Below are 25,688 nucleotides of genomic sequence, written 5' to 3' on the forward strand. Positions count from 1 at the left end.
GTTGATTTGTTTATGCATGTTTAATCACAGTGTGGATGATGTCAGTCTAAGGAAGCTGGTTTTCAGGTTCTCAACATTAAAAACATCCCAGTAATCATCAGAAGATCAACCAGAGAGCGCCCAGCTCCTCAAACACCTCAGCCAGGTGTGTGACGGCGGCTACGCAGCAGGGCAGGAATCAGGAGTGACGCCCGACAGGTAGTGGGCGGTGCTGAGATCCAGAGGGATGTTCAGGTGAGCCTTGGAGAGCTGCGGGTTCCTCAGACACCCCCTGAAGGAGGACCTGACCGTCAGGCCGTTCTGTTTAACGCCGGCTGCAGCAGAGACAGACAGGTTAGAGCCTCAGGTGTTCCCCAGGTGTTCCTCTGGTTCAGGACTCCAGCTGCTCTCACCTGGATATCCCCCCAGATACACGGGGTTGTTGGTCTCGGCAGAGGTGGATTGTGGGTAAGGGTTGGGGGTGTGGTATTCAGTGCCGTCTATGCTCAGCGTCAGGGCGTGCTTCGTTTTCCTGGCCAGCAGCCGGTGCCACCGCCCGTCGCACAGCATCGGACCGCCGGAGCGCGCCGAGACCCGCCCCGCCCCGTTGTTCACGTTGAACACCACCTGGGGAGACATTCAGGAAGACCTTCAGCTCAGCAGGTAAACCAGGGCTGTCTGCAGGTGGCAGCCAATCAGTGATGACCTCCCAGTCCGTGTGACACTGAGGAAGGTCAGCTGGTCAGGCAGGTAGCTCACCTGTCCATCAACCATCTCCAGCCCAACAGCATCCACCTTGGCGCTGCTGATGCCCAGAAAGACTCCTTCTGGTTGGCTGGTTCTGAACTCCAGCGACACCGACAGCTCAGCGCCGACCTTATACCCATCATGCACTGCAGGCAGAAACACGCACAGGTTGGCTCAGACAGGTGAGGAACACGCAGACCTGGATCCGTTTACACTTTAAAACCCAGAAAGATCAATTTCACATATTCACAAGAAAAATGCTTCGATATTCTCTGATGTTTGTAAGAAATAAAGAATAATTTTCTGTGATAAAGGCATAAATTTACAACTTAAAGCAGACGTTGTGACTTCAGACATTTGCATGATGTTTACTGAGATTATAAAGTCAGACGGTGCCAGACGCTGATCTTGGTCAGGTTTAACCTCAGTGAGCGTTACCTGGATAAATAAAGGTTACATACATGATAAAGTCAGGCATTTGAGTCCTCTAAGACTGAAGAGGTACATTTATTTTCCTAAGACTGAAGATCCGGGCTCTTCCAGGATCAGAACAACATCTCAGGGCGCAGAATCACCATGAATGCTTCGAATGAGATCCAGACTCCACGGCCCAGACGGTGGAGAAGACGCTGCAAGATGACAAGGGGTGGTTCTGATCCAGCAGCCCAGAGTTTAGTCTGTTTGGCTTTCTGCTCGGTTCCAGGGTTGCTTTGGGTTTCTGGTCCCGTCCGTTTAAACAGAATAATCTAGTTTTAGAACCATCACTGGGCTAAATGAGACAAGACTCAAATAAAAAAATCCCTACAAAACTCCTCGTTCATGCTTCGCTGGTTTTCTATTAATAATAATATAATATAATAAGTGATGAAATCCAAAGGGTCAACAGTCGCTGCTCTAGAAATAAAGCTGATTGGTTGATTGATTGGTTAATTGATTGGTGACCCAATGAAGCGTGAGATGGAACCGTCAGCTGACATCCTGCTCTTGAATCGGACCTCTGAACCGGTTTCAGGACTGAGTGCCGTTTCAAGCCTTTCCTCTGGTTCACTCCAAGGGACCCCAGCAAGATCAAAGGTTCTACAGATGCTGAAACAGAACCCCTGGTTCTGGTTCCACCCTGCTGGAGAGAACCAGCTCCACCAAGGACTCACTCAGCTCAGCGTGTCCGCTCCCGTTAAAGTAACTTCCTTTCTGATCCTTGGGGAAGCAGGAAGTGACATCATGCTGAGAACTCGGCTGAGACAAATCCAACAGGTGGCCATTGAGACTGATGGACCGGACACAACCTGAGAAGCTGCTGGTGACCTGGGAGACAGACAGGTGGGCAGACAGACAGGTGGGGAAACAGGTGGGTAGACAGACAGTCAGACATTGATGGTTTCAGGTATCTTAGGTGTCTTTTTAAACAAAGTTAGCAGATAAACCGTCACACTGGTGAACCCTGATTGGTGTAAAATATTTGTGATGTCACAAACGGTTATAAAGTGGCGGCCTTACACTGATCCTCCTGCTGTTCACACCGGGAGGGAAACCTCCAAGGAAAAGTAACTTGTCCACATCCAGCTGGTTCCCTCTGATGGAGACGGACGCCGGGACAGAACCGTCCACCGTCACTGACACAGACTTCCTGCTCACCTCTGCACTCACCTGAGGGCCAGTCAGACACGCAGAGTTCAAACCGGCACCTTTCTGTTTAAGGTGCTCTGATATGAAGATGTTCATGTGGGGACCGACTCACAGTGTGCCACCTTCCATCACTGACGGCAACAGACGAGACGACGGAGGACGGGCCCTTCCCCAGGTCAGCGGACAACCTGACCCGTCCCCCTTTAAGGCTGAGGACAACAAAGTCCATCTGCTTGGAGTCAGACAGGAGGAGCATCAAGCCATCCAGAGCATGGCTTCGAACCGACATCCTCACCGCCACGCTGACGACAAAGAGCCGTAACAATGCAGAGACAATGATGAGGGACACATGAGGGACAACTGTTTGGTGCAGGAATATTTTGTCTCGTAAAACTCGGGGAGGCCAACCTCTTTCGGACCGTGCTGGGGTCGATGATGAAGGTCATGTGACTGCGCCTGGACAGACCGAACTGGACCGCTGACGGCAGGAAGGACGGGTCCTGGTCCAACGCACACTGCAACACAAACCGACCAGCAGTTTCCCATCAGCCACCAGTGAGCGCCCAGCAACACCTCCAGCCATCAACCATGAGCCTTACCGTCAGTGCGCCAGCTGTGAGGGCACTCAGGTGTGTGGGCGGAGCTAGTGGCAGGTGTGCTGGACCAGGTGTTGCTTCAACATCGGGGTCTTCAGGAAGTACCGCGCCCGCAGCGCTCCTCTCCAGCAGGCAGCTGTTAAGCTCCGCCCCCTGGTATCTCACGGCGACTGATAGGTCTACCAGCCTGCAGAGAGCCGCCCACAACAGCCGTTAGCCAATCAGGCAGAGGGCACGCTGCCACCGTGCGTGAGAAAGACTTACGCTCCGCCCATCACCAGGTGTTGGATGCAGCCTCTAAACCGCTGGGATAAAACACGCAATCTGATTGGCAGACGGGGCTCCTTCTCAGGCGGCAGCCCACCAATGAACAGAGAGGACGGAGACAGCCGCGAGAATCCTCCTGTCAGAGAGACCGACTTCAGGTGTTCATCTTCCACCTGTAGGGAGAGAGACCTGGGAGACAGGTGAGACGGCTCGTTCAGGTGGAGAGCAGGAGATGGTTTCCATAGCAACACCTACTTCCTGTTGACCGTCAAAATCACTGAGTGTTGTCCTCCATCGCTGAATGATTCCCCATCAGCCTTTGCTACTGAAACCTTCCGTGAGGCTCCGCCTACAACACCGAGCTCCGCCTCTACACTACCTGAGACCAGGTGAAGCGACAGGAAGTGCTGCGCACACAGAACACAGCAGGTAAGTAAGTTTTACTTCTGCAGCGCAGAGTAATAAAAACACAACATAAGACAACAGAGCAGTAAAAGAAGAGGCAACGCTAGAACGCTCGTTTAAACCGAGGAAGCTTTAAACATCGACTGAGTCCAGCAGGAAGTCTGCTCTAAGGTGGAGGAGCAGCTCTAAGGTGGAGGAGCAGCTCTAAGGTGGAGGAGCCAGCTCCAAGGTGGAGGAGCTGCTCTGAGGTGGAGGAGCAGCTCTAAGGTGGAGGAGCAGCTCCGAGGTGGAGGAGCAGCTCTAAGGCGGAGGAGCAGCTCTAAGGTGGAGGAGCAGCTCTGAAGTGGAGGAGCAGCTCTGAGGTGGAGGAGCAGCTCTGAAGTGGAGGAGCAGCTCTAAGGTGGAGGAACAGCTCTAAGGTGGAGGAGCAGCTCCGAGGTGGAGGAGCAGCTCTAAGGTGGAGGAGCAGCTCTAAGGTGGAGGAGCAGCTCTGAAGTGGAGGAGCAGCTCTGAGGTGGAGGAGCAGCTCCGAGGTGGAGGAGCAGCTCTAAGGTGTCTGAGGTGGAGGAGCAGCTCTGAGGTGGAGGAGCAGCTCTAAGGTGGAGGAGCAGCTCTGAGGTGGAGGAGCAGCTCTAAGGTGGAGGAGCAGCTCCGAGGTGGAGGAGCAGCTATAAGGTGGAGCAGCAGCTCTTAGGTGGAGGAGCAGCTCCGAGGTGGAGGAGCAGCTCTGAGGTGGAGGAGCAGCTCTAAGGTGGAGCAGCAGCTCTTAGGTGGAGGAGCAGCTCCGAGGTGGAGGAGCAGCTCTAAGGCGGAGGAGCAGCTCTAAGGTGGAGGAGCAGCTCTGAAGTGGAGGAGCAGCTCTGAGGTGGAGGAGCAGCTCTGAAGTGGAGGAGCAGCTCTAAGGTGGAGGAGCAGCTCTAAGGTGGAGGAGCAGCTCTGAAGTGGAGGAGCAGCTCTGAGGTGGAGGAGCAGCTCTAAGGTGTCTGAGGTGGAGGAGCAGCTCTGAGGTGGAGGAGCAGCTCTAAGGTGGAGGAGCAGCTCTGAGGTGGAGGAGCAGCTCTAAGGTGGAGGAGCAGTAATGAGGTGGAGGAGCAGCTCTGAGGTGGAGGAGCAGCTCTAAGGTGGAGGAGCAGCTCTGAGGTGGAGGAGCAGCTCTGAAGTGGAGGAGCAGCTCTAAGGTGGAGGAGCAGCTCCGAGGTGGAGGAGCAGCTCTAAGGTGGAGGAGCAGCTCTGAAGTGGAGGAGCAGCTCTGAGGTGGAGGAGCAGCTCTGAAGTGGAGGAGCAGCTCTAAGGTGGAGGAACAGCTCTAAGGTGGAGGAGCAGCTCCGAGGTGGAGGAGCAGCTCTAAGGTGGAGGAGCAGCTCTAAGGTGGAGGAGCAGCTCTGAAGTGGAGGAGCAGCTCTGAGGTGGAGGAGCAGCTCCGAGGTGGAGGAGCAGCTCTAAGGTGTCTGAGGTGGAGGAGCAGCTCTAAGGTGGAGGAGCAGCTCTGAGGTGGAGGAGCAGCTCTAAGGTGGAGGAGCAGTAATGAGGTGGAGGAGCAGCTCTGAGGTGGAGGAGCAGCTCTAAGGTGGAGGAGCAGCTCTGAAGTGGAGGAGCAGCTCTAAGGTGGAGGAGCAGCTCTAAGGTGGAGGAGCAGCTCTAAGGTGGAGGAGCAGCTCTGAGGTGGAGGAGCAGCTTCGAGGTGGAGGAGCAGCTCTAAGGTGTCTGAGGTGGAGGAGCAGCTCTGAGGTGGAGGAGCAGCTCTAAGGTGGAGGAGCAGCTCTGAGGTGGAGGAGCAGCTCTGAGGTGGAGGAGCAGCTCTGAGGTGGAGGAGCAGCTCTAAGGTGTCTGAGGTGGAGGAGCAGCTCTGAGGTGGAGGAGCAGCTCTAAGGTGGAGGAGCAGCTCTAAGGTGGAGGAGCAGCTCTAAGGTGCAGGAGCAGCTCTGAGGTGGAGGAGCAGCTCTAAGGTGGAGGAGCAGCTCTGAGGTGGAGGAGCAGCTCTAAGGTTTCTGAGGTGGAGGAGCAGCTCTGAGGTGGAGGAGCAGATCTGAGGTGGAGGAGCAGCTCTAAGGTGGAGGAGCAGATCTGAGGTGGAGGAGCAGCTCTAAGGTGGAGGAGCAGCTCTAAGGTGGAGGAGCAGATCTGAGGTGGAGGAGCAGCTCTAAGGTGGAGGAGCAGATCTGAGGTGGAGGAGCAGCTCTAAGGTGGAGGAGCAGCTCTAAGGTGGAGGAGCAGCAGAGAACGGGTCGCCCCTTAAAGCAGGTGCATAGAACTATTATCAGGTTCTGTCCGGATCACCTCAGACTCCGAGGCGAGCTGCTCGATTAGGTCACAGATGCAGGCAGGAACCCGTCCACCTGGAGCTCACCTGTCTGTGTGGTCGGTCATCGCTGAAGGCTGCCAGCAGGACTCCTGATTGGTTGTTGGAGGAGAAGGTAAAGAGAAGCTCCGCCTCCTGACTGAACGACGGAGGAGCGACCTGGACGAATCCTCCAGACAGCAGAGAGACGCTCCTCACCGCCTGACAAACCAACAAACAACCAATCAGCTCAGGGAAGGTGTTGCTCATCGACTGCTCTCATTGGCTGCTTGATTGAAGGGTTGGGGGCGGAGTCAGCTGACAGGTTAACGTACCTTTAGAACGCAGCCCTTGCGGACCCCGTGTGCGTCCTGCAGCAGGTCAAAGTTGGACCGGGCAATCTCCACATTCTTTATGCAGCCGACATATGCCCGGGACACCACCTGTCGCCTAGCAACCACAGGTGACAGGTGAGGATAAAGTTCATCACACATCTTCTCAGGTGATCTTCAGCTAACCGACCTGATTGGTCTGGAGGAAGGAAACCCTCCGATGTAGATCGGGTCCAGATCGTAGCGGTTCAGGTCGGAGGCAGTTCCCGGAGACTCCGCCTCCAGCACCTCCTTCTCCGCCGACTGGCCTGCCGCCATGATGGACAGGTAACCTGCACACAGAGTCCGCCGTCAGGGCAACAGCCCAGAAGCCGTCAGCGGCGGCGTTCGCTGCCTGACGTACCTTTGCGTTTGTTCCTCTGCAGGGTGACCTTGTACCAAACCCCTGAGTTGTACTTCCTGGTGGAGGTCTGGGTTAGAGCCCCTGAGCCCAGATCAAAGATCAGACGGACATGTCCCTCCACCAGCTCCAGAGACAGGAAGTCCCTCTGGAGGAAAAAGTGAGGTCATTATGTGTCTCCTTCAAAGTAAAGGTGTTGAAGGTGGGTGTGTGTTTTACCGTGTTGTTGGAGGCCAGGTAGAGCAGCAGTCCACCTGGAGACAGAGTTTTAAACAGCAGCACGATAGAGGTGGAGGTGGCTCTCAGAGGCTTCTGCACCACGGAGAACCCAGAGCCATCGAAGTAGAAGGAAGTCTCCTCTGCCTGGGGACTGGGAAGCATGCAGAGACAGGTGAGAAAGAGGCCTGTGGCTTTAACCCAGGTGTCTGTGAGACCTGAGCTTCACCTGCTGAAGCAGCCGCCGCACTTCCCCTCCCGGCTGTCGTAGCTCCACAGGCCGATGTTTCTCTCGTTCAGCGAGGCTTCGCCCAGGCAACCCCTGAAGGTGGAGGAGTGCAGCCCTGCAGGACGCTGCCATCACACACAGACGCTGAGCTATTACCTGAGAGACCTCACACACCTGCTCACCTGACAGGGGGGCGGTTACCTGAGAGGAAGCCATTCCTCCGATGTGGATCACCGTGTTCCTGTCGATGTCTAAAACCCGCGAGGATCCCTGTGAAGATGATGTCACTGCGGGCAGAGGAGCCGACTCAGAGTCCAGCTGATGCACGGACAGAGCGGCGTGGGCCCCGAACCTGGTGACATCATCGATGACATCATCACCCAGACAGAAATCACAGAGACAGAACCTGAAGGTGTCCGGAGGTGTTCTACCTGGTGGCGTTGATTTTGGTCCATCGGTTGTTGCTGATGTCCGTTTCAGGAAAATGCAGTCGTGTTGTGCCGGAGCCCAGGTTCCAAAGCAGGGAAACCTTCCCATGATGCATCTCTACGGCCAGGAAGTCCACCTGAAACATCGACACAACTTCCTTAGGGTTTGAGCGCAGATAAATGAATGGAAGCGATGTCGGTTCAGAGAGGATGGATGTTTGGATCCTGCAGCTAACGAGCACAGAGGTCCCACCATCGATTACGCTAATCAGTGTGTGTGTATATAGGTGTGTACAGGTGTGTGTGTGCAGGTGTGTGTGTACAGGTGTGTACAGGTGTGTGTACCGTGGTGTTGCTGCCCAGGTAGAAGAGCAGGTTGTTGGGATGGGACGTCTTCAGGATCAGACTCAGGGTGTTGAAGTTGCTGGACTGCAGAGCTGGTCTGTAGGAGCGAACGCAGTCTCTGTCCACCTGCACCGCCACCTTTATCTGATGACATCACAAACGCGTCACATTTTTCATCAGGCTGTAGCGCCACCTAGTGGTAAAGTTACAGTTGATGATAGACATGCTGCAGATTACGCTGCTATGAGACTCAGTTAAAGGATCTCTGTAAACTCGTTTAGGTTGAACTGTAAGCCCCGCCCCCAGCTGCTTTTTCATCTTGAGACACCCTCCTTCTCTCCTCCTTCTCTCCCTCCTCCTCTCCCTCCTTCTCTCCTCCTTCTCTCCCTCCTTCTCTCCTCCTTCTCTCCTCCTGGTCTCGGTGCAGGAGACCAGACATGCGCCTCTGGTTTCAGTACCGATGCTGCCTGCCGCCGGGCCTGGTCGATCAGTTCTCTGATGTCAGACAGATTCCTGCTCAAGGTTTCTCCCAGCATGCTCAGGGGCTTTATCCTTTCCATCAGATGCTGTGTGCGATGCTCCGCCTCCTCCAGTCTGCGCTGCGCCTCATTGGCTAAGCAAACAGGAAACAGGACGTGTTATCTCCCCGCTTAGTTTCTGACGCGGCAGGTTGGCGGCGGAGGTTCTGACTGACCTGCAGTCTGAGCTTGACCCATCAGGCCGTTCGTCTCCCTCACTGTGATGTTCGTCTTTTCCACCACAGAAGAAGAATCCTGCAGCTGCTGCCTGAGTCTCTGCAGCCTCTGCAGCGCCCCCTGCAGACCAGAGCGGGCTGCTGCGGCCCGATCCTGAGCCAGCTGGACTGACCTGGACGAACCTGAAGCACACGGTTAGTCTTCATGAGTTAAACGTTAAACGGCCGCATCAGCGCATCGTCGGCTGTCTCACCATTAGGGAGGCTGTGCAGCGCTCTGATTGGCTGGCCAAGCAGCCGGCTGAAGTTCTGCAAGCCGTCTCTGACCAGTCTCAGTCTGGTGGTTATCATGGAGACGTTAATCTGCAGCCCTGAGGACAGGAAAACATCTCTGAACCACAGAAGAAGAGACGAGGCACCGGTCCGAACAGACCCAGATGTTCCTGAACAGGTTTAAGCTGAAACACACCTTCAGCCATGCTGCTGACCTGCAGACTCTCCTCTAAAACACCGGAGGAGCTGTTCAGTCTGACTCCGCCCTCCTCTGACAGGGTCCGTCCTGATTGGACAGTCTGAAACACAGAGACAGGTTAGCTGGGCGGGAAACGGGGCGTGGTTCCTCTGCTGCTGAGATCTCAGTACCGCGTTGAGCGCCAGAGAAGCAGAGGTGAGGCCTGACGAGGCCGCCTGGTGGGCGGAGTCAACTCGCTGTGTGATGTCATCGTCAAGATGGGCCATCTGGGTGGTGTTGAGGGACACGTTAAACACTGACGTCATGGAGCTGGAGGAGATAAGGTTGGATGTTTTAAAGGAGAACCCCTAGAAATACCCCCCCCCCCCCCCAACAGACACACTTTACCTGTGCAGAGAGTGGGCGTGGCTGTGGAGCTGGCGGGCGTGGCTCTCTGCACGGTAAACGTTTTCAAGAGCATCGGTGACTTTCAGGCCGACCACCAAAGCCTCCACCTGTTTCCTGAGCAGAGGACGCCACTGATGGAGCTGGCTGGCCAACAGCTCCACCTGCTGGTCAGGAGGAGGGCACACATCAGCCATCAGGTCCAAACATGGGTCAGAGGTTCTGTTGGACAGGGCGGGTCTTACTGCGCTGCTGTTGGTCAACTCTGCAGTCAGGCTGAGGGTGTCCTCCAGCAGGAGCTGACTGTCCTCCATCCTCCGCTCCACCGACAGGAACCCAGAACTCAGGTTCTGAAGGCCCGCCTGACCCAGAGAGCAACAGACACAGAGCCAAATCATTCAAGGTTCTGGTGGTGGTAGCTGGGCCTCCCCCTCTGAGGCCCCCAGGAGCCCACCTGGCTGCTGCTGTGAGCTCACCTGGTGGCGGCGCTGCAGAGTCCCAGCAGCGTCCAGAAGGTCGTGCGTTTCTGCGTTTCGCCGTGCAGCTTCGCTAAGATGAGCGCTCGCACGCTGCAGGGTTGTCACGGCAACATGGAGGGAGTTGGCGAGGAGGCGGGGCCTGTCTTCACCTGCAGCCCACCTGGACAGCAAATCCAGCTGCAGCGAGTCGAGCAGAGACTTGGAGAAGCTGCAGAGACACAGGGTTGGGAGAAGATGATGAAAATATTCATTAATTATGCGTCAGAGCTCAAAGAGCCATGCAGGTGTTCTGCCAGGTGTTCTGCCAGGTGTTCTGCCAGGTGTGTGCTACTCTGAGCGCTGCAGTCAGCTTGCCCCAAGCCCCCCCCCCCCCCCCCCCCTTCAACCGGTGAGACAGAGGAGGATGAGGCTGCAGGAAGCAGAGGACCTGAATCTCTGCAGGGTTTCAGCCAAAGCATCACAAAGAGCCAACAGGTGGAACCAGGAAGTCAGAGACACCTTTAAACAGGAGGAACCGGCGAACGCCACCCAGACGGGCTCGGACCGGTTCAGAAACAGAAGACCCACCTGAGCTCCTGATTGGCTGCTGAGCGGGCGGCTGTGAGGTTCACGCCTCTGATGGCGCGCAGCATGGACTCCGCCTCCTCCAGCAGACGGGTCCTGTTGTCCACACCGAGCTCGTCCTCATTGGTCAGGTTCAGATGCTCCGCCTCCGTCTGCAGGGCTGAGCCAATCACAAAGCAGCAGCATTAGCCGTAGCTGGTTCTGGTTACTCTCCAGGTTCTCTCGGTAAGACGTGATTACTGAGAACTTTACTTTCATTTCATGACCAGAACCACTGCCACCCTGGCCATGGTACCGTCACATCTCTGCTGGTACCAACCCAGCGGCCCGACTCGTTACCAGAACTCTCACCGTGGTCCAACAACGTCTCTGTATTCACGGTGGTTCTTCTCCTCACCTCTGTGACCTTCTGCCCACGTCCTGGACTCCAAGGTCCACCTTTCTCTCCCGGTACCACCTACTGGCCCGGTTACCGGGTTTCACCGGTCTATGTTTGCTTGGAACGTTAAAACTTTTACAGCGACTACCTGCTTATTGACATTTAATTGCAGTAGAACATCCCTGGGGTCTGACATAAATGATAATTTTATTGTAGTCCTGCTGTGGCTCTTTACCCTGGACGCTGTCCTGAAGTCCTCTGACTCGCCCCAGCAGCAGCGCGCTGTGGGACCAGCTGCCGTTGGTGGAGATGTGAAGATCCATCAGGTTCTCAGACAGACGTGTCACCTGGCCAATCAGCACACAGATAATCATCATGAGTCGCCCTGCTGAACTCTCATTTTCTAAGGTTGTGGGTTCCTCCTCTCCAACCCGGTCCTGACCCACCAGGGTCCTCTCACATGGTTTTCTTTTGTTTAGAACCCATTATGTGTGATTACCTGCTGCTGCAAAGTGCTGAGCTCAGAGGTCAACCGATGGAAGTCCTCATCCAATCTGGACAGGTGTGACTCCAAGATTCTGTTTGGAGAAATCTCAGCCTGGACACAGAGCAGGACACATTTCATCAACAGTCCACAAAGAGACAGGAGGGGACATTGAACCTGGAGAACGGACCCAGGCAGAACCTGAAACTGGAGACCAGAACCAGGTAGAACCTGAAAATAGAGAATGGACCCACGTACAACATGAACCTGGAGAATGGACCCAGGCAGAACCTGAACCTGGAGACCAGAACCAGGCAGAACCTGAAACTGGAGACCAGAACCAGGTAGAACCTGAAACAGAATACCAGAACCAGGTAGAACCTGAAACAGAATACCAGAACCAGGCAGAACCTGAAACTGGAGACCAGAACCAGGTAGAACCTGAAACAGAATACCAGAACCAGGTAGAACCTGAAACAGAATACCAGAACCAGGTAGAACCTGAAACTGGAGACCAGAACCAGGTAGAACCTGAAACTGTAAATCAGACCCGGATCGTTGCCACTGAACGGACTCGTAACACCTGGACCACCAGAGATCTTGATCAGTAAAGCAGGTGACGGTCAGTTGTTTACCTTGAGATTGTGAGTCCGATTCTCCAACAGCGCCAGCTGGCGGTAAGGCCCCGTGGCGATGGCGCTGAGGTTGACAGACAGGAAGTGGCGGCTGAGTGTGTCCAGGTTGTCGAGCAGAACGCCGGTGCAGCCATCATCACAAGCTGAGGGAGAGAAAGGTGAGGCGGGCTCTGACGCCATGCAGGTGTGTGTGTTATGCAGGTACTCACATACACACTCCTCCTCCTGCAGGACATGGCGCTCCTCACACTGGTCACATGACTGACCTCTGACCCCAGGCTTGCACTCACACTGTCCTGTGAGCTCGTCACACACCTGATGGAGGGAGCCCCACCCGCTGCAGCCGCAAGGCGAACAGACGCCGCCTGGCCAGGTAGGGTTACCATGGTAACCCGCAGAACACCTGCCAGATGAGAGCCCATGTGACTTGGCAGCAGGTGAGACACGGGGTACCTGCAGGAGTGATGCCTCACCTCTCACAGTGTCTGCCTTCATATCCAGGGAGACAGGAGGTGCAGCGGAAATCTCCCACAGGTCCATCTGACACACAGGTGGGGCTGAAACTGGAGAACCGACCCGTTAGAACCGAGAACCCATCAAACATGACGTGAAAGAGCATGCTGTCGTTCACCTGTTGTCCACCAGGGGGCAGGCGCACGGAGAACAGTCGCTGGCAGAGCCGCTGATGTTTCTATAGTAACCCGGGACGCAGACCTCACACTGCGGCCCGCTGGTGTGATGCTGGCAGTCCTGAACAAACGAGAGGCAGCGCTGAATGTGAGCACCAGGGGGCGCCGTTTCTGGAGGACGACGTCCACCTGGACTCAGAGGTTACCTGGCAGGCTCCTGTCATTGGGTCACAGCTCACACTGTGGTTGTTGCAGCGACAGGGAAGACACGGACGCACCGTCAGCGTCTTCAGGCTGAGAGCTGGGAGCTCAGACTGAGGCTGCCGGAAAAACCCTGCTGCACAGTCCTGCAGACAGACGGGTCAGAGAGAGATGGGTGAGAGAGAGAGAGGTGAGAGAGAGACGGGTCAGAGAGAGAGAGACGGGTCAGAGAGAGACGGGTCAGAGAGAGACGGGTGAGAGAGAGACAGGTCAGAGAGAGAGAGACGGGTCAGAGAGAGAGACGGGTCAGAGAGAGAGGTGAGAGAGAGACGGGTCAGAGAGAGACGGGTGAGAGAGAGATGGGTTAGAGAGAGATGGGTGAGAGAGACAGGTTAGAGAGAGACAGGTCAGAGAGAGAGACGGCTTCCTGTTTGCGGTAAGGCATATTGCGTCACTTCCTGTTGTTGCTGTGTGAACGACGGAGCTTTGCTCCAGGCTCTCTCGCTTTTTATCTTTAAACCTCTTTGCTGTAACATCTGTTTCCAAACATAAGCACTTTTAAAACATTGTCTGTGGCTGCTCATCACGTTTGGGAACTCCTCGTGTTTCACACGGTTTGTTCTTTGGCGTGATAATAGGGCGTTAGCCTAGCTTTAGCCTAGCGCTAGCCTAGCGCTAGCCAAGCCTTAGCCTCATAATGGCTTCTCCGTCCCTGACTAAGTCTCCTATCTGCTGCTCTCTGTGTCAGATGTTCAGTTATTCCTCTGCCTCCTTTAGTGATGATGGTACATGTAATAAATGTAGTGTCTTTGTAGCTTTGGAGGCGAGGGTGTCAGAATTGGAGACCCGGCTCCGTGCTGTTGAAAAACCAGCTGATAGCCGCTCTTTTGCTAGCGCGGAGCCGCATAGAGTAACTTCACGTAGCGAACCTAAAGCAGTAGCACCCGAGCAGCCTGGTAACCAGGCTGGCTGGGTGACAGTTCGTAGGAAGCATAGCTCTAGATTACAGACCCCAGATCACCACCAACCCATCTGCGTTTCTAATAAATTTTCCCCTCTGAGCGACAATCTCGCCGAGGAGCCGACCTTAATTATTGGCAGCTCCATAATAAGAAATGTGGCACTAAAGAAACCAGGGACCATAGTTAAATGCCTACCAGGGGCCAGAACAGGCGACATAGAATCCTACCTAAAACTACTGGCTAAGGATAAGCGTAAATACCGCAAAATTGTTATTCACGCTGGCGGTAATGACACCCGGTCACGCCGATCAGAGGTCACCAAAGTTGGTGTTGCTTCGGTTTGTGAGTTTGCTAAAACTATGTCGGACTCTGTAATTTTCTCTGGTCCCCTGCCTGATCTGACCAGTGATGACATGTTTAGCCGCATGTCATCATTCAACCGCTGGTTGTCTAGGTGGTGTCCAGAAAACGACGTGGGCTACATTGATAACTGGAGAACTTTCTGGGGAAAACCTGGTCTGATCCGGAGAGACGGCATCCATCCTACTTTGGATGGTGCAGCTCTTCTTTCTAGGAATCTGGCCGGATTTATTAGTTCTCCTAAATGCTGACAACCCAGGGTCCAGACCAGGAAGCAGAGCTGTAGTTTAACACACCTCTCTGCAGCTTCTGTACTGTTACCCACCCATTATCCTATTGAGACGGTGTCTTTCCCACGGCCAAAACTTAACAGATCAAAAACTGATCTAAAAGGAACAAATCATAAAAACCTAATAAAAATCAATATGGTTCACCTTGAACCTAAAAATAAAATAATAAAATGTGGTCTATTAAATATAAGGTCTCTCCCTCCAAAGACTTTGTTAGTTAATTAATTGATTTCTGATAATCAGATTGATTTGTTTTGTCTCACAGAAACCTGGCTACAAGAGGACTACGTTAGTATAAATGAGTCAACTCCCTCCAGTTATTCAAATTTCCACATTCCCAGATCTGTGGGAAGAGGAGGAGGAGTGGCAACTATCTTTCAGTCTGATTTATTAATTAGTCCCAGGCCAACTAATAATTACAGTTCTTTTGAACATTTAACCCTCAGTTTCCCTCATCCAAACTGCAAAGCAATAAAACCTCTTCTGTTTGTTGTTTTGTATCGTCCACCAGGCCCTTACACTCAGTTTTTGGATGAGTTGTCAGATTTCTTATCTGATTTGGTGTTAAATACTGATAAGGCTATTATAGTGGGTGATTTTAACATCCATGTTGACACTGAATGTGATAACCTTAGTGTAGCCTTTAAAACTATCCTAGATTCAATTGGTTTTGCTCAAAATGTGCATGAACCGACGCACTCTCGGCTCCATACTTTAGACCTTGTGCTGACATATGGCATTGATTGTGAAGAATTAACAGTATTTCCTCACAACCCTGTCCTGTCTGATCATTTTTTAATAACATTTGAGTTTAATCTAACTGAATTCTCCACCCCCAAAAGAGGGTTCCATTATAGTAGATTTTTATCGGATAATGCTGTATCAAAACTTAAAGAGTCTGTCCCCTTCTTAATATCCTCAGTATTGCAGAAATGCCCTGTAGATGGCAGCATTGCTGTTTCTTCCCATTCACAAATCGATACCGTTGCTAACAATGTGACTTCCTCATTGCGTTCTGCATTAGACAATGTAGCTCCCTTGAAAAAGAAGGTGATTATTCACAGGAAGCTGGCTCCTTGGTTTAATTCAGAGCTGCGTTCCTTGAAGCACAATGTTAGGAAATTGGAGAGAAAATGGCGCTCTACACACCAAGAGGAATCCTACTTAATCTGGAGGGACAGACTATTGTTGTATAACAAGACCCTCCGCAGAGTTAGAGCAGCATATTTTTCATCATTAATTGAAGAGAATAAAAATAATCCTAGATTTCTCTTTAGTACAGTTGCCAAACTTACCCAGAGCCACAGCTCTGTTGATCCATCCATTCCCTTAGCTCTCAGTAGTAATGATTTTATGGGATTCTTCATAAATAAAATTGATGCCATTAAAAATAAAATAATTGGCATCCTCCCAAACATGATTACCTCGTCCTCAGTAAGTGAGGCAGCATTGGAGGAATCTTTAGAATCTGCGCAGTGTTTGAACTGTTTAGAAGCAGTAAAGCTTTCTGAGCTATCTAAAATTTTAGCTTCATCTAAACCTTCTACCTGTATGTTAGACCCAATCCCAACCAAGTTGTTTAAGGACATATTCCCTTTGATCAGTGGCACTATTTTAGACATGATTAATCTATCCTTAGTAAATGGATATGTACCACAGGTTTTGAAAGTAGCTGTTATTAAACCTTTACTTAAGAAACCTTCTCTTGATCAAGATGAGTTAGTAAATTACAGACCTATATCTAATCTTCTTTTCTTATCTAAAATTCTTGAGAAAGTAGTTGCTAATCAACTTTGTGAACATTTACAAAGTAATGACCTACTTGAGGAGTTTCAGTCAGGCTTCAGAGCTCATCATAGCACTGAAACAGCTCTGGTGAAGGTCACTAATGATATTCTCATGGCCTCAGATAATGGACTTGTGTCTATACTTGTCCTGTTAGATCTCAGTGCTGCGTTTGATACAGTTGATCACAATATTCTCCTACAAAGACTTGAACATACTGTAGGGATTAAGGGGAAAGCATTAGGCTGGTTTAAATCTTATCTGTCAGACAGATTCCAATTTGTTCATGTTAATAATAAATCTTCCTCAAACTCTAGGGTCACCTGTGGAGTACCACAGGGTTCAGTCCTTGGACCAATTCTCTTTACTATATATATGCTTCCGATAGGCAAAATTATCAGACAGCATGGGATTAATTTCCACTGTTATGCTGATGATACTCAGCTATATTTATCCATAAATCCTGATGAATCCAATCAATTACTTCGACTGCAGTCATGTCTTGATGACATCAAAAGCTGGATGACTTTAAATTTCCTGCATCTAAATTCTGACAAGACCGAAGTTTTAATCTTTGGGCCAGAGTCCTCAAAAAATAAACTTCTTAACCAATCACTTAATCTGGGTGGCATTAACCTGGCCTCTGGTAATAAAGTAAAAAATCTTGGTGTTATTTTTGACCAAGACATGTCATTTAAATCCCATATTAAACAGGTTTCCAGAGTTTCCTTTTTTCACCTCCGGAATATCGCCAGAATTAGAAACATTCTGTCCAGGAGTGATGCTGAAAAACTGGTCCATGCATTTGTTACTTCAAGGCTGGACTATTGTAATTCTTTACTATCAGGAAGTCCACAAAATGCAGTTCAAAGCCTTCAGCTGATCCAAAATGCTGCAGCAAGAGTTCTGATGAAAATCAACAAGAGGGATCATATTTCTCCAATTTTAGCTTCCCTTCATTGGCTTCCTGTTAAATCAAGAATAGAATTTAAAATTCTTCTTCTAACGTATAAAGCCCTTAATAATCAAGCTCCATCATATATCAGAGCTCTGATTACCCCGTATGTTCCTAACAGAGCACTTCGCTCTCAGACTGCAGGTCTGCTGGTGGTTCCTAGAGTCTCTAAAAGTAGAATGGGAGGCAGATCCTTTAGCTATCAGGCTCCTCTCCTGTGGAACCAACTCCCAGTTTTGGTCCGTGAGGCAGACACCCTGTCTACTTTTAAGACTAGGCTTAAAACTTTTCTTTTTGACAAAAATTATAACTAGTGACTCATGTTACTCTCAGCTACCTTTATAGTTTTACTGCTATAGGCTTAGGCTACTGGAGTATATCAGGATCTAATTTTCTCACTACATTGAGTTCTACTGTTCTTCAATTATGCATTATGTGTTGTCATATCTGCTTTAACTTTCTGTTCTCTCTCTTTTCTCTTCATAGTAGGTACACCTGGTCTGGCGTTCTGTTAACTGTGACATCATCCAGAGAAGACGGCTCACCCGCTACTACCATCTAATGTAGAACAGATTACTAGATCAATGTGTGCTTCTGTGCTTTTTTGTTTCTCTTGTTGTGTCTCTGCTCTGTCTTCTGTAACCCCAGTCGGTCGAGGCAGATGACCGTTCATACTGAGCCCGGTTCTGCCGGAGGTTTTTTTTTCCCGTTAATGGGTGGTTTTTCTTCCCACTGTCGCTTCATGCTTGCTCAGTATGAGGGATTGCAGCAAAGCCATGTACAATGCAGATGACTCTTCCTGTGGCTCTACGGTTCCCCAGGAGTGAATGCTGCTTGTCGGGACTTTGATGCAATCAACTGGTTTCCTTATATAGGACATTTTTGACCAATCTGTATAATCTGACCCAATCTGTATAATATGATTGAACTTGACTTTGTAAAGTGCCTTGAGATGACATGTTTCATGATTTGGCGCTATATAAATAAAATTGAATTGAATTGAATTGAAGTTAGAGAGAGACGGGTCAGAGAGAGACGGGTGAGAGAGAGACAGGTCAGAGAGAGACGGGTCAGAGAGACGGGTTAGAGAGAGACGGGTGAGAGAGAGAGACGGGTTACAGAGAGATGGGTTAGAGAGAGACGGAGCAGAGAGAGACAAGTCAGAGAGAGAGACGGGTCAGAGAGAGAGACGGAGCAGAGAGAGATGGGTTAGAGAGAGATGGGTGAGAGAGAGACGGGTCAGAGAGAGACGGGTTAGAGAGAGACGGGTCAGAGAGAGACAGGTCAGAGAGAGAGACGGGTCAGAGAGAGACGGGTCAGAGAGACGGGTTAGAGAGAGACGGGTGAGAGAGAGAGACGGGTTACAGAGAGATGGGTTAGAGAGAGACGGAGCAGAGAGAGACAAGTCAGAGAGAGAGACGGGTCAGAGAGAGAGACGGGTGAGAGAGAGATGGGTTAGAGAGAGATGGGTGAGAGAGAGACGGGTTAGAGAGAGACGGGTTAGAGAGAGACATGGCAGAGAGAGACGGGTTAGAGAGAGACGGGTCAGAGAGAGACGGGTCAGAGAGAGACAGGTCAGAGAGAGATGGGTTAGAGAAAGATGGGTGAGAGACAGGTTAGAGAGAGACAGGTCAGAGAGAGACGGAGCAGAGAGAGAGACGGGTCAGAGAGAGATGGGTTAGAGAGAGATGGGTGAGAGAGACAGGTTAGAGAGAGACAAGGCAGAGAGAGACGGGTGAGAGAGAGACGGGTCAGAGAGAGACGGGTGAGAGAGAGACAGGTCAGAGAGAGACGGGTTAGAGAGAGATGGGTCAGAGAGAGACGGGTGAGAGAGAGACGGGTCAGAGAGAGACGGGTCAGAGAGAGACGGGTTAGAGAGAGATGGGTCAGAGAGAGACGGGTGAGAGAGAGACGGGTCAGAGAGAGACGGGTCAGAGAGAGACGGGTGAGAGAGAGACGGGTCAGAGAGAGACGGGTGAGAGAGAGACGGGTGAGAGAGAGACGGGTCAGAGAGAGACGGGTGAGAGAGAGACGGGTCAGAGAGAGATGGATGAGAGAGAGACGGGTCAGAGAGAGAGACGGGTTAGAGAGAGAGACGGGTCAGGTTCTCTGGGCATGTTCTGGTGGGTTTTATGATGTCACACATAGAAGCGTTACCTCCATCATCAGCTACTTTAGATTCTCTAGTCAACCAATCAGGAGCTTAGAAAGCCATGACATCATCTCTAAATGATTAAACGCACAGCGGAAGCAGAACACATGAACCGGCTGGGTTCTGGGAGGATGTTCTGATAAACCCAGGAAGTGATCGTTACCTGGCAGGACAGTCCGCTGTATCCAGGTGGACAGAGACAGTACTCAATCAGCTTGGCCTGGTCCTGTGGGTCAGCTGACTCCGCCCTGACAGCCGTCTCCACGCTAATGTTAGAAATCCTTCATGACAGGGGAGAACCAGCGTTAGTGGGGTCGTATCGGAGCGGAACCAGAACTCTGGTGGTGCGTGGATGAGTACCGGCTCTGCTGCAGCCCCGTCCCGTACGAGGCCTTGATGAGGACGTACTGAATGCTGCTGAGGACAGACATGAAGTCGGCTCGGCTCACCGGCCTCTGGGACACCGAGTTAAAATATTTCCACTCGTGCTGTGAAACAGAACCAGTCAGAACCGACCGCCACCTTTGTTGTTCTGGATCTGACGTTTCCCAGGATGCCGTGCTGCCCTACCTCCATCAGCCTGATGTCATGGCGTGTCCCGATGCCGTTGCTCGGGGCAACCATGTCAGTGTAGATGACATGCTTCCTCAGAGCCCCGCCCCTCATGAGCACCTGAGGCTCCTGATTGGACAGTCCTGAGCCGTCCTCAGCGTAGAACGTGACGATGTAAGAGAGCGCGCCGCCGTATGACATCAGCTGCAGAGACACACAGTCAGGTACTCCAGTAAATAAACGATTCACAGAAAAAAACGTTTCCTGAGGAGGGATGAAGCACATCAGCTGCTGACACGCCCGCAGCAGCGACCCCTGCAGGTCTCTGTGTGTTAATGCAGCCCAGCACCATTCACAGGAGCAGCATCTAAACCCTGCAGCTTCACATAGTGTTCTTGTTGGGTAGGATCTGGACTTTAAATCAGGATGACTTCAGCAGACCTGCTGACAGGGATGAAATCATCCATTTTACTCCATGATGTTTCCAGTAGCACTTTTGGCTTCATGCGCCATACGGAGGGCAGAAAACCTTTAAAGTGACTTCCTGTTCAGGTGCTGAGCTGTTAACCTGATCCTGGGGAGGCAACCTGACATCATGTCTTGATCCAGCCGCTCAGACCAAAGATTTACGAACAATAAATTGTGTCAAAATTAAAAAGATTAACAGGGGCTCAGATTTGAGATGAGCTTTCACTGTTAGCCTGCAGGGGGCACTGTTTCTCTGTGCCACACATGTTTTACTTTTAGTATAATTCTTTAGTGAAAATTCAAAGCAACTATTCCATAAAGAAACTAGAAATACTAGAAAAGAAATAAAGTAGAGCTTTAGCTACTGTTGGCCGTCCAAAGAGCTGCGGGTTGCAGAACGTTGATGTAACTGGTCTGAACTGTGTTTTCTCCTCATGTGAACCATTGCTTTTATTTCTTAGTTTTTATATTTTATAAAAATTAACCTGATCAGAAACAAATGAAAAGTCTACTAAATCGGCACTAAGTCAGCATTACCTGGTTGCCTTCAACGTCGGCGGGCAGTCTCCAGTAGAGGGGGCCAACGAGCCCAGTGGTGTTCAACTGGCGGGTGTCAAGCAGCATTTCGCCGCCCTGCTGGTAAACCCCAGATACAGCATTCTGCAGGCTGGACAGACTGACCAATGACAAGACGTCAGGAGACCGGCCAATGCTGATCTGTGGGGAGGAGAAGGATTATGGATCAAGTACGTCTATGTACTTGCAGCTTTCATGTAGCATTCACGTAGCAGAGTATTCCCACAGGTTTCATGCATGATTCAGGAAGTACTTACAGGGACTCTGATGAGTCCTCCCTCCTCCTCACAGACGCTGCTCAGTCCAGAGCAGAAACACTCAGAACAGCCATTTGGGTTCAGGTCTGACAGACCAAACCGACCAAAAACACACTCCTCGCAGCGCCGACCCGACACGCCAGGCTAAACAAACACCAATTATACGTTTTTATAAACACACACAGTGGTGACATTAATAATCGTCTTCATCATCATCCTCAGTAACTGACGGTGGCAGAACCAGGCTCAGATTACTTTGAACCGGTTCTGGTTCTGATTCTTACCTTGCACACACAGTCTCCTGTCCGTTCACACTCACATACACCGAGGGTTTTATTGCAGAACGTCTCATTGGTTCCTGCCACATCACAGCTGCACGCTGAGCATGCTGGGTAACCGTAGAAGCCAGGTGCACATCGATCACATGACCTGCCAGAGAAGCCATCCCTGCAGGAACACTGGCCGCTGAGCAGATCACACTGGGGGGCGGAGCTTCCAGCCGCACTGCAGCTGCATGGCTGGAGAGACACAGGTGGTGATGGGCGCTCACCTGTCACAGGTGTTTGCAGGTATTTACGTCTGTGTGCAGGTGGGTGCAGGGTGTGCTTCTGTGTATACCTTGCAGCCTGTGGCAGGGTCGTGACCCCAGTGACCTGTCTCACACCTGTCGCAAGTGTCTCCCTCTGTGTTGGGGGGGCAGACGCACTCTCCGCTTTCAGGGTCACAATTTCCACCGGTGTGATCACAGATGCATGCTGGGAGATCAGAAAGTGGCCAATGAGACAGCAGCATGGAAACCATTCACAGTCGGACCGTCACACCTTCTACCTGTGCAGTTGCTGCCATGGTAACCGTAGTAACCACGGCTACAGCGATCACACTTGACTCCAGCCACGCCCTCTTTACAGCAGCACTGCCCGGTCTCATCACATGACTCAGACAGGGATCCTGATTGGCTGCAGCCGCAGGGTTCACAGCCCCGCCCACTCTGAAGCCCGAAGAACCCCGACTGAGAACGTAAAACCCAAACATTTAGCGTATCTGTGCGAACATTGGTGTGGGGGTATGAGTGAGAGAGAGTGTTACCTGGCAGCGATCACAGGTGCGCCCCGTCACGTTCTGTCTGCACAAACACTGGCCTGTTGTGATGTCACATAGACTGGAGACAGAGCCGTTGACATCACAGCCACAGTCTGTGAGAGAAAGATCCGCCCACTGTCAGTGATTTCAGGATCAGACCCAGCCATACCCCGCCATAGAGGGTTAAATTCCTGGATCCACCGTGAGAACAGCGGCGCCTGTATTCCAGGGCTCTGTTTGCCTGGAAGGGCTGCAGCACCATTCACCACCCACAGTGGCATCAGTAGAAAGAGGTCAGAGGTAAAAACTAATCACATTCTACAAGATCAACATTCCTGCAGCGAGACGGCGGCTTAGCCGGCACATGACCGGGTCAGGCTAACGAGGTGTGATGGAACGCAGTTTGCTGCTTCATCACAGCTGGTCTAGAATTCATCACGATCAACAGCTTTTCTTAAAATAACGTATCTACCTGTACTAGTGACTGCATCAGCTTCCACTACCTGTGTGTTATCACAGCAACCACTGATGCCCCCGTAGACGCTGCACAGCTCTGGGAGGAGAATAGAGGAGTGTGGCCTTGGATCACGGTGCAAACATAGACCTTCAGATCAATGCGCCTTTTTCTCAAAAATGAAGTAGTCGCCTTTAACCAGTCAGCTGCTAAAGCTAATTAATTTCTCTCTATGGAGATCATAAAATGTATCTTATACATATTAATAATTGTCTGATTGTCAAGGAAGTTCATGTCCTCGTTTCCTCCACTGTTCAGGTGGTGGATGAACCAATCAGCTCTCTCTGTTTCCACCATCTTCCTGCTTCAGACTCTGAGGTTCTAAAGGTTCTCCTCTCTACTCCTTACATTAACACTTTAGCAGCTCTTTGAAGGCCTGAGATCTTTCCTAAAATGGCGTCACTAACAGCTGCTTTTTATTTTATTAATTTTTCTGGGTTTTTTTTATGGCACTTTTTTTTTTACAAAGTTGGCTGACAGGAAAGGGGGGTTGAGAGGGGAGGCAGACATGCGATGAAGGACCTCAGGCCAGAATCGAACCTGGGTCAACCGGGTTGAAGAGTAAGGTCCCCGTATATGGGTTATGGTCACTACCACTGCACCATCGGAGCATCCAGGGGAGGTAGATCATCCTCTATTACCATCTAACATAGAAAGTACTCCTAGATCAATGTGAGCTTCTGTGCTTTCTGTGTCTCTGCTCTGTCTTCTCTAAGCCCCAGTGGGTGGAGGCAGATGAGCGTTCACACTGAACCTGGATCTGGTTCTGCTGGAGGTTCTCCTCCCTGTTAAAGGGGAGTTTTCCTCTCCACTGTCGCTTCATGCATGCTCAGTATGAGGGATTGCTGCAAAGCCATCAACAATGCAGACGACTGTCCACTGTGGCTCTACGCTCTTTCAGGAGGAGTGAATGCTGCTTGGAGAGACTTGATGCAACCTGCTGGGTTTCCTTAGAGAGGAAACTTTCTCACCAACCTGGAGGATCTGATGGAAGCTGACTTTGGAAAGAGACTTGATGATGATGTGATGTTAATTGGAGCTATAGAAATAAAATTTAACTAAATTGTGCCAGCTAAGCAACAAGGCTGTTACACCTGTGTAAATGTCCACTGTTGTGCAGGCTACTATCACCACTGGTGTAAGGATGCTACCAATGTGACGCAGCATTCACGTCGTTGATTCCTGAAGGAACTTTTATAGAACAATTTAAAGATTTACTGCAACAATCTCTGTAATACCAGATGCTGCAGGTCGCCTGTCCGTCACAGCCTTTAAAAAGGGTACCTTCTACAGATGCGCTCACCTTTACAATCCTTGGACAGCACTGCGTCTCCATAGAAACCAGGATGGCAGACCTCACAGTGTTTTCCTGCCGTGTTGCCGAGGCACAGTAGACACTCCCCGGTGACAGCATCGCAGTATCCGGCCTCACTGACGTTAACGTTACTGTTACACTCACAGCTAACACAGGCCCCGCCCACTACCTGTGGGTTGCCGTAGAAACCACTGGCACACCTGAAGACAAGCAAAGGAAGTTACAGTGAGTCTTTCTGTATAGAGACCAATCAGTGGGCCCGTCTCTCTGTGACCTTCACCTCTCACAGTTTGTCCCAGTGTAGCCATGTTGGCACTGATCACATGACACCTTCCCAGACGCCTCCAGTACACAGGTTGGGCTGAAACTGAAGCAGACAGGTGAGACTGATCAGACAGGTGAGACCATCCCAACAGAGATACATATTTACAGAACTTTGTCTTCTGAGCCAAAGCTGCCTCAGACTAAGAAGCACGATGTCCTTCATCTGATGAGGACCTTATGACACTGAGCATGGAGAGACAGACCTGTTGGACCGCTCCGTTAGAGGACACGGACACAGCTGACAGTCCCCCTTGGTTGGGTCTCCATAAAAACCAGGAAGGCACTGATCACAGTGAGGACCGGTGGTGTTGTGGGTGCAGCCCTGAGACAGACAGGTGAGTGGTCAGCTGACTCCAGGTGGGGCTAAGCTGCTGCTCGTTGGTTCAGACTCACCTCACAGACGCCGCTGATGTCACACTGAGTGGAGCGGCCGTTACAGTCGCACTCCATGCAGTTTCCTCCGAACAGAACCCCACCGACTCTGTAGAATCCAGGGAGACAAGCCTGCAACACGCAGGCCTGTGTTAGTCCAGTCTCCACAGCAGAACACCAGGAACCAGAACCTGGAGCTCCAGGAACCACCAGAAGATCTAGGTCTGGAATCAAAGTGATTTAAACAAGCTGCTGACCTCACAGGAAGTTCCACTGTAGCCCCACGGACATTCACACGTCTCCACTCCAACGGCCCGAACCCCAGAACCTGACCCGGAATCTGTTACGTCCAGGGAGACCACGCTGAGTCTGCAGATCAGAAGCAGATTTTAGTTCTCCGGTCCAGCTGAACCTCCTCCTGACCCGTCAGAACTTCTCCTCACCGTATTTGTGCCTCAGTAGAAGCGTTCAGGTGAACTCTCACCGACAGCGAGGCCAGGTCGGCCAGAACCAGCAGCAGGTCGTCTCGGGTTATCGGACCACCCGTTTGATGGTCCACAAACTGCTTTGGAAACATCTCCACAGAGACAGATTGTTCTGCCAGGGGAGAGAGGAAGAGGAGCAGAGGAGGCGAGAGACGAAGAGTTCGGCCATTTCCCTGGAAACATAGCAAGAAAGACTTCAGTGTTTGATCTTCATCTCTAAATGGACCTTCTAGACGGTCATGGTACCGATTCTGACCCTTCAGTCCCATCCTTATTTAAAGACCAGAACATCTAAGAACTTATAGAACTACTGACTAATAATAATAATAACTAATAAGCTTCCCCATCATGGTTCTGTCCATCATGGTTCTGTCCATCATGGTTCTGTCCATCATGTTCCAACAACATCATTCTGTCCATCATGGTTCTGTCCATCATGGTTCTGCCCATCATGGTTCTGTCCATCATGTTC

General features: G+C 51.3%; 1 protein-coding gene across 1 annotated transcript in view; it reads right to left on the minus strand.

The window, feature by feature from the left end:
* Nucleotide 1: 1 nt before the first annotated feature.
* Nucleotides 2-25,688, minus strand: part of lama1 (laminin, alpha 1) — a 39,689-nt gene continuing 14,002 nt past the window's right edge. Inside the window, exons 16-65 of the mRNA XM_036125131.1 lie at nt 25,175-25,473; nt 24,989-25,100; nt 24,753-24,863; nt 24,563-24,681; nt 24,316-24,402; nt 24,024-24,235; nt 22,213-22,319; nt 21,955-22,135; nt 21,745-21,881; nt 21,411-21,644; nt 21,127-21,270; nt 20,831-21,010; nt 19,844-20,029; nt 19,634-19,761; nt 19,437-19,554; nt 12,775-12,915; nt 12,571-12,689; nt 12,413-12,502; nt 12,149-12,342; nt 11,940-12,082; nt 11,320-11,418; nt 11,056-11,167; nt 10,445-10,601; nt 9,875-10,085; nt 9,644-9,760; nt 9,402-9,565; nt 9,185-9,323; nt 9,012-9,114; nt 8,797-8,913; nt 8,543-8,725; nt 8,307-8,461; nt 7,849-7,992; nt 7,507-7,640; nt 7,277-7,427; nt 7,076-7,200; nt 6,850-7,000; nt 6,634-6,778; nt 6,421-6,562; nt 6,234-6,348; nt 5,968-6,120; nt 3,471-3,622; nt 3,213-3,404; nt 2,952-3,135; nt 2,761-2,867; nt 2,465-2,654; nt 2,224-2,373; nt 1,878-2,031; nt 739-872; nt 393-606; nt 2-314 (exon numbers count right to left, since the gene is read on the minus strand). Of these exons, the coding sequence (XP_035981024.1) occupies nt 160-314; nt 393-606; nt 739-872; nt 1,878-2,031; nt 2,224-2,373; nt 2,465-2,654; nt 2,761-2,867; nt 2,952-3,135; nt 3,213-3,404; nt 3,471-3,622; nt 5,968-6,120; nt 6,234-6,348; nt 6,421-6,562; nt 6,634-6,778; nt 6,850-7,000; nt 7,076-7,200; nt 7,277-7,427; nt 7,507-7,640; nt 7,849-7,992; nt 8,307-8,461; nt 8,543-8,725; nt 8,797-8,913; nt 9,012-9,114; nt 9,185-9,323; nt 9,402-9,565; nt 9,644-9,760; nt 9,875-10,085; nt 10,445-10,601; nt 11,056-11,167; nt 11,320-11,418; nt 11,940-12,082; nt 12,149-12,342; nt 12,413-12,502; nt 12,571-12,689; nt 12,775-12,915; nt 19,437-19,554; nt 19,634-19,761; nt 19,844-20,029; nt 20,831-21,010; nt 21,127-21,270; nt 21,411-21,644; nt 21,745-21,881; nt 21,955-22,135; nt 22,213-22,319; nt 24,024-24,235; nt 24,316-24,402; nt 24,563-24,681; nt 24,753-24,863; nt 24,989-25,100; nt 25,175-25,473 (7,491 nt within the window). The 3' untranslated portion in view covers nt 2-159. The remainder of the gene's footprint in view (nt 315-392; nt 607-738; nt 873-1,877; nt 2,032-2,223; nt 2,374-2,464; nt 2,655-2,760; nt 2,868-2,951; nt 3,136-3,212; nt 3,405-3,470; nt 3,623-5,967; nt 6,121-6,233; nt 6,349-6,420; nt 6,563-6,633; nt 6,779-6,849; nt 7,001-7,075; nt 7,201-7,276; nt 7,428-7,506; nt 7,641-7,848; nt 7,993-8,306; nt 8,462-8,542; nt 8,726-8,796; nt 8,914-9,011; nt 9,115-9,184; nt 9,324-9,401; nt 9,566-9,643; nt 9,761-9,874; nt 10,086-10,444; nt 10,602-11,055; nt 11,168-11,319; nt 11,419-11,939; nt 12,083-12,148; nt 12,343-12,412; nt 12,503-12,570; nt 12,690-12,774; nt 12,916-19,436; nt 19,555-19,633; nt 19,762-19,843; nt 20,030-20,830; nt 21,011-21,126; nt 21,271-21,410; nt 21,645-21,744; nt 21,882-21,954; nt 22,136-22,212; nt 22,320-24,023; nt 24,236-24,315; nt 24,403-24,562; nt 24,682-24,752; nt 24,864-24,988; nt 25,101-25,174; nt 25,474-25,688) is intronic.

The sequence above is a fragment of the Fundulus heteroclitus genome, chromosome 21, assembly GCF_011125445.2.
Source record: "Fundulus heteroclitus isolate FHET01 chromosome 21, MU-UCD_Fhet_4.1, whole genome shotgun sequence".
Lineage (NCBI taxonomy): Eukaryota > Metazoa > Chordata > Actinopteri > Cyprinodontiformes > Fundulidae > Fundulus > Fundulus heteroclitus.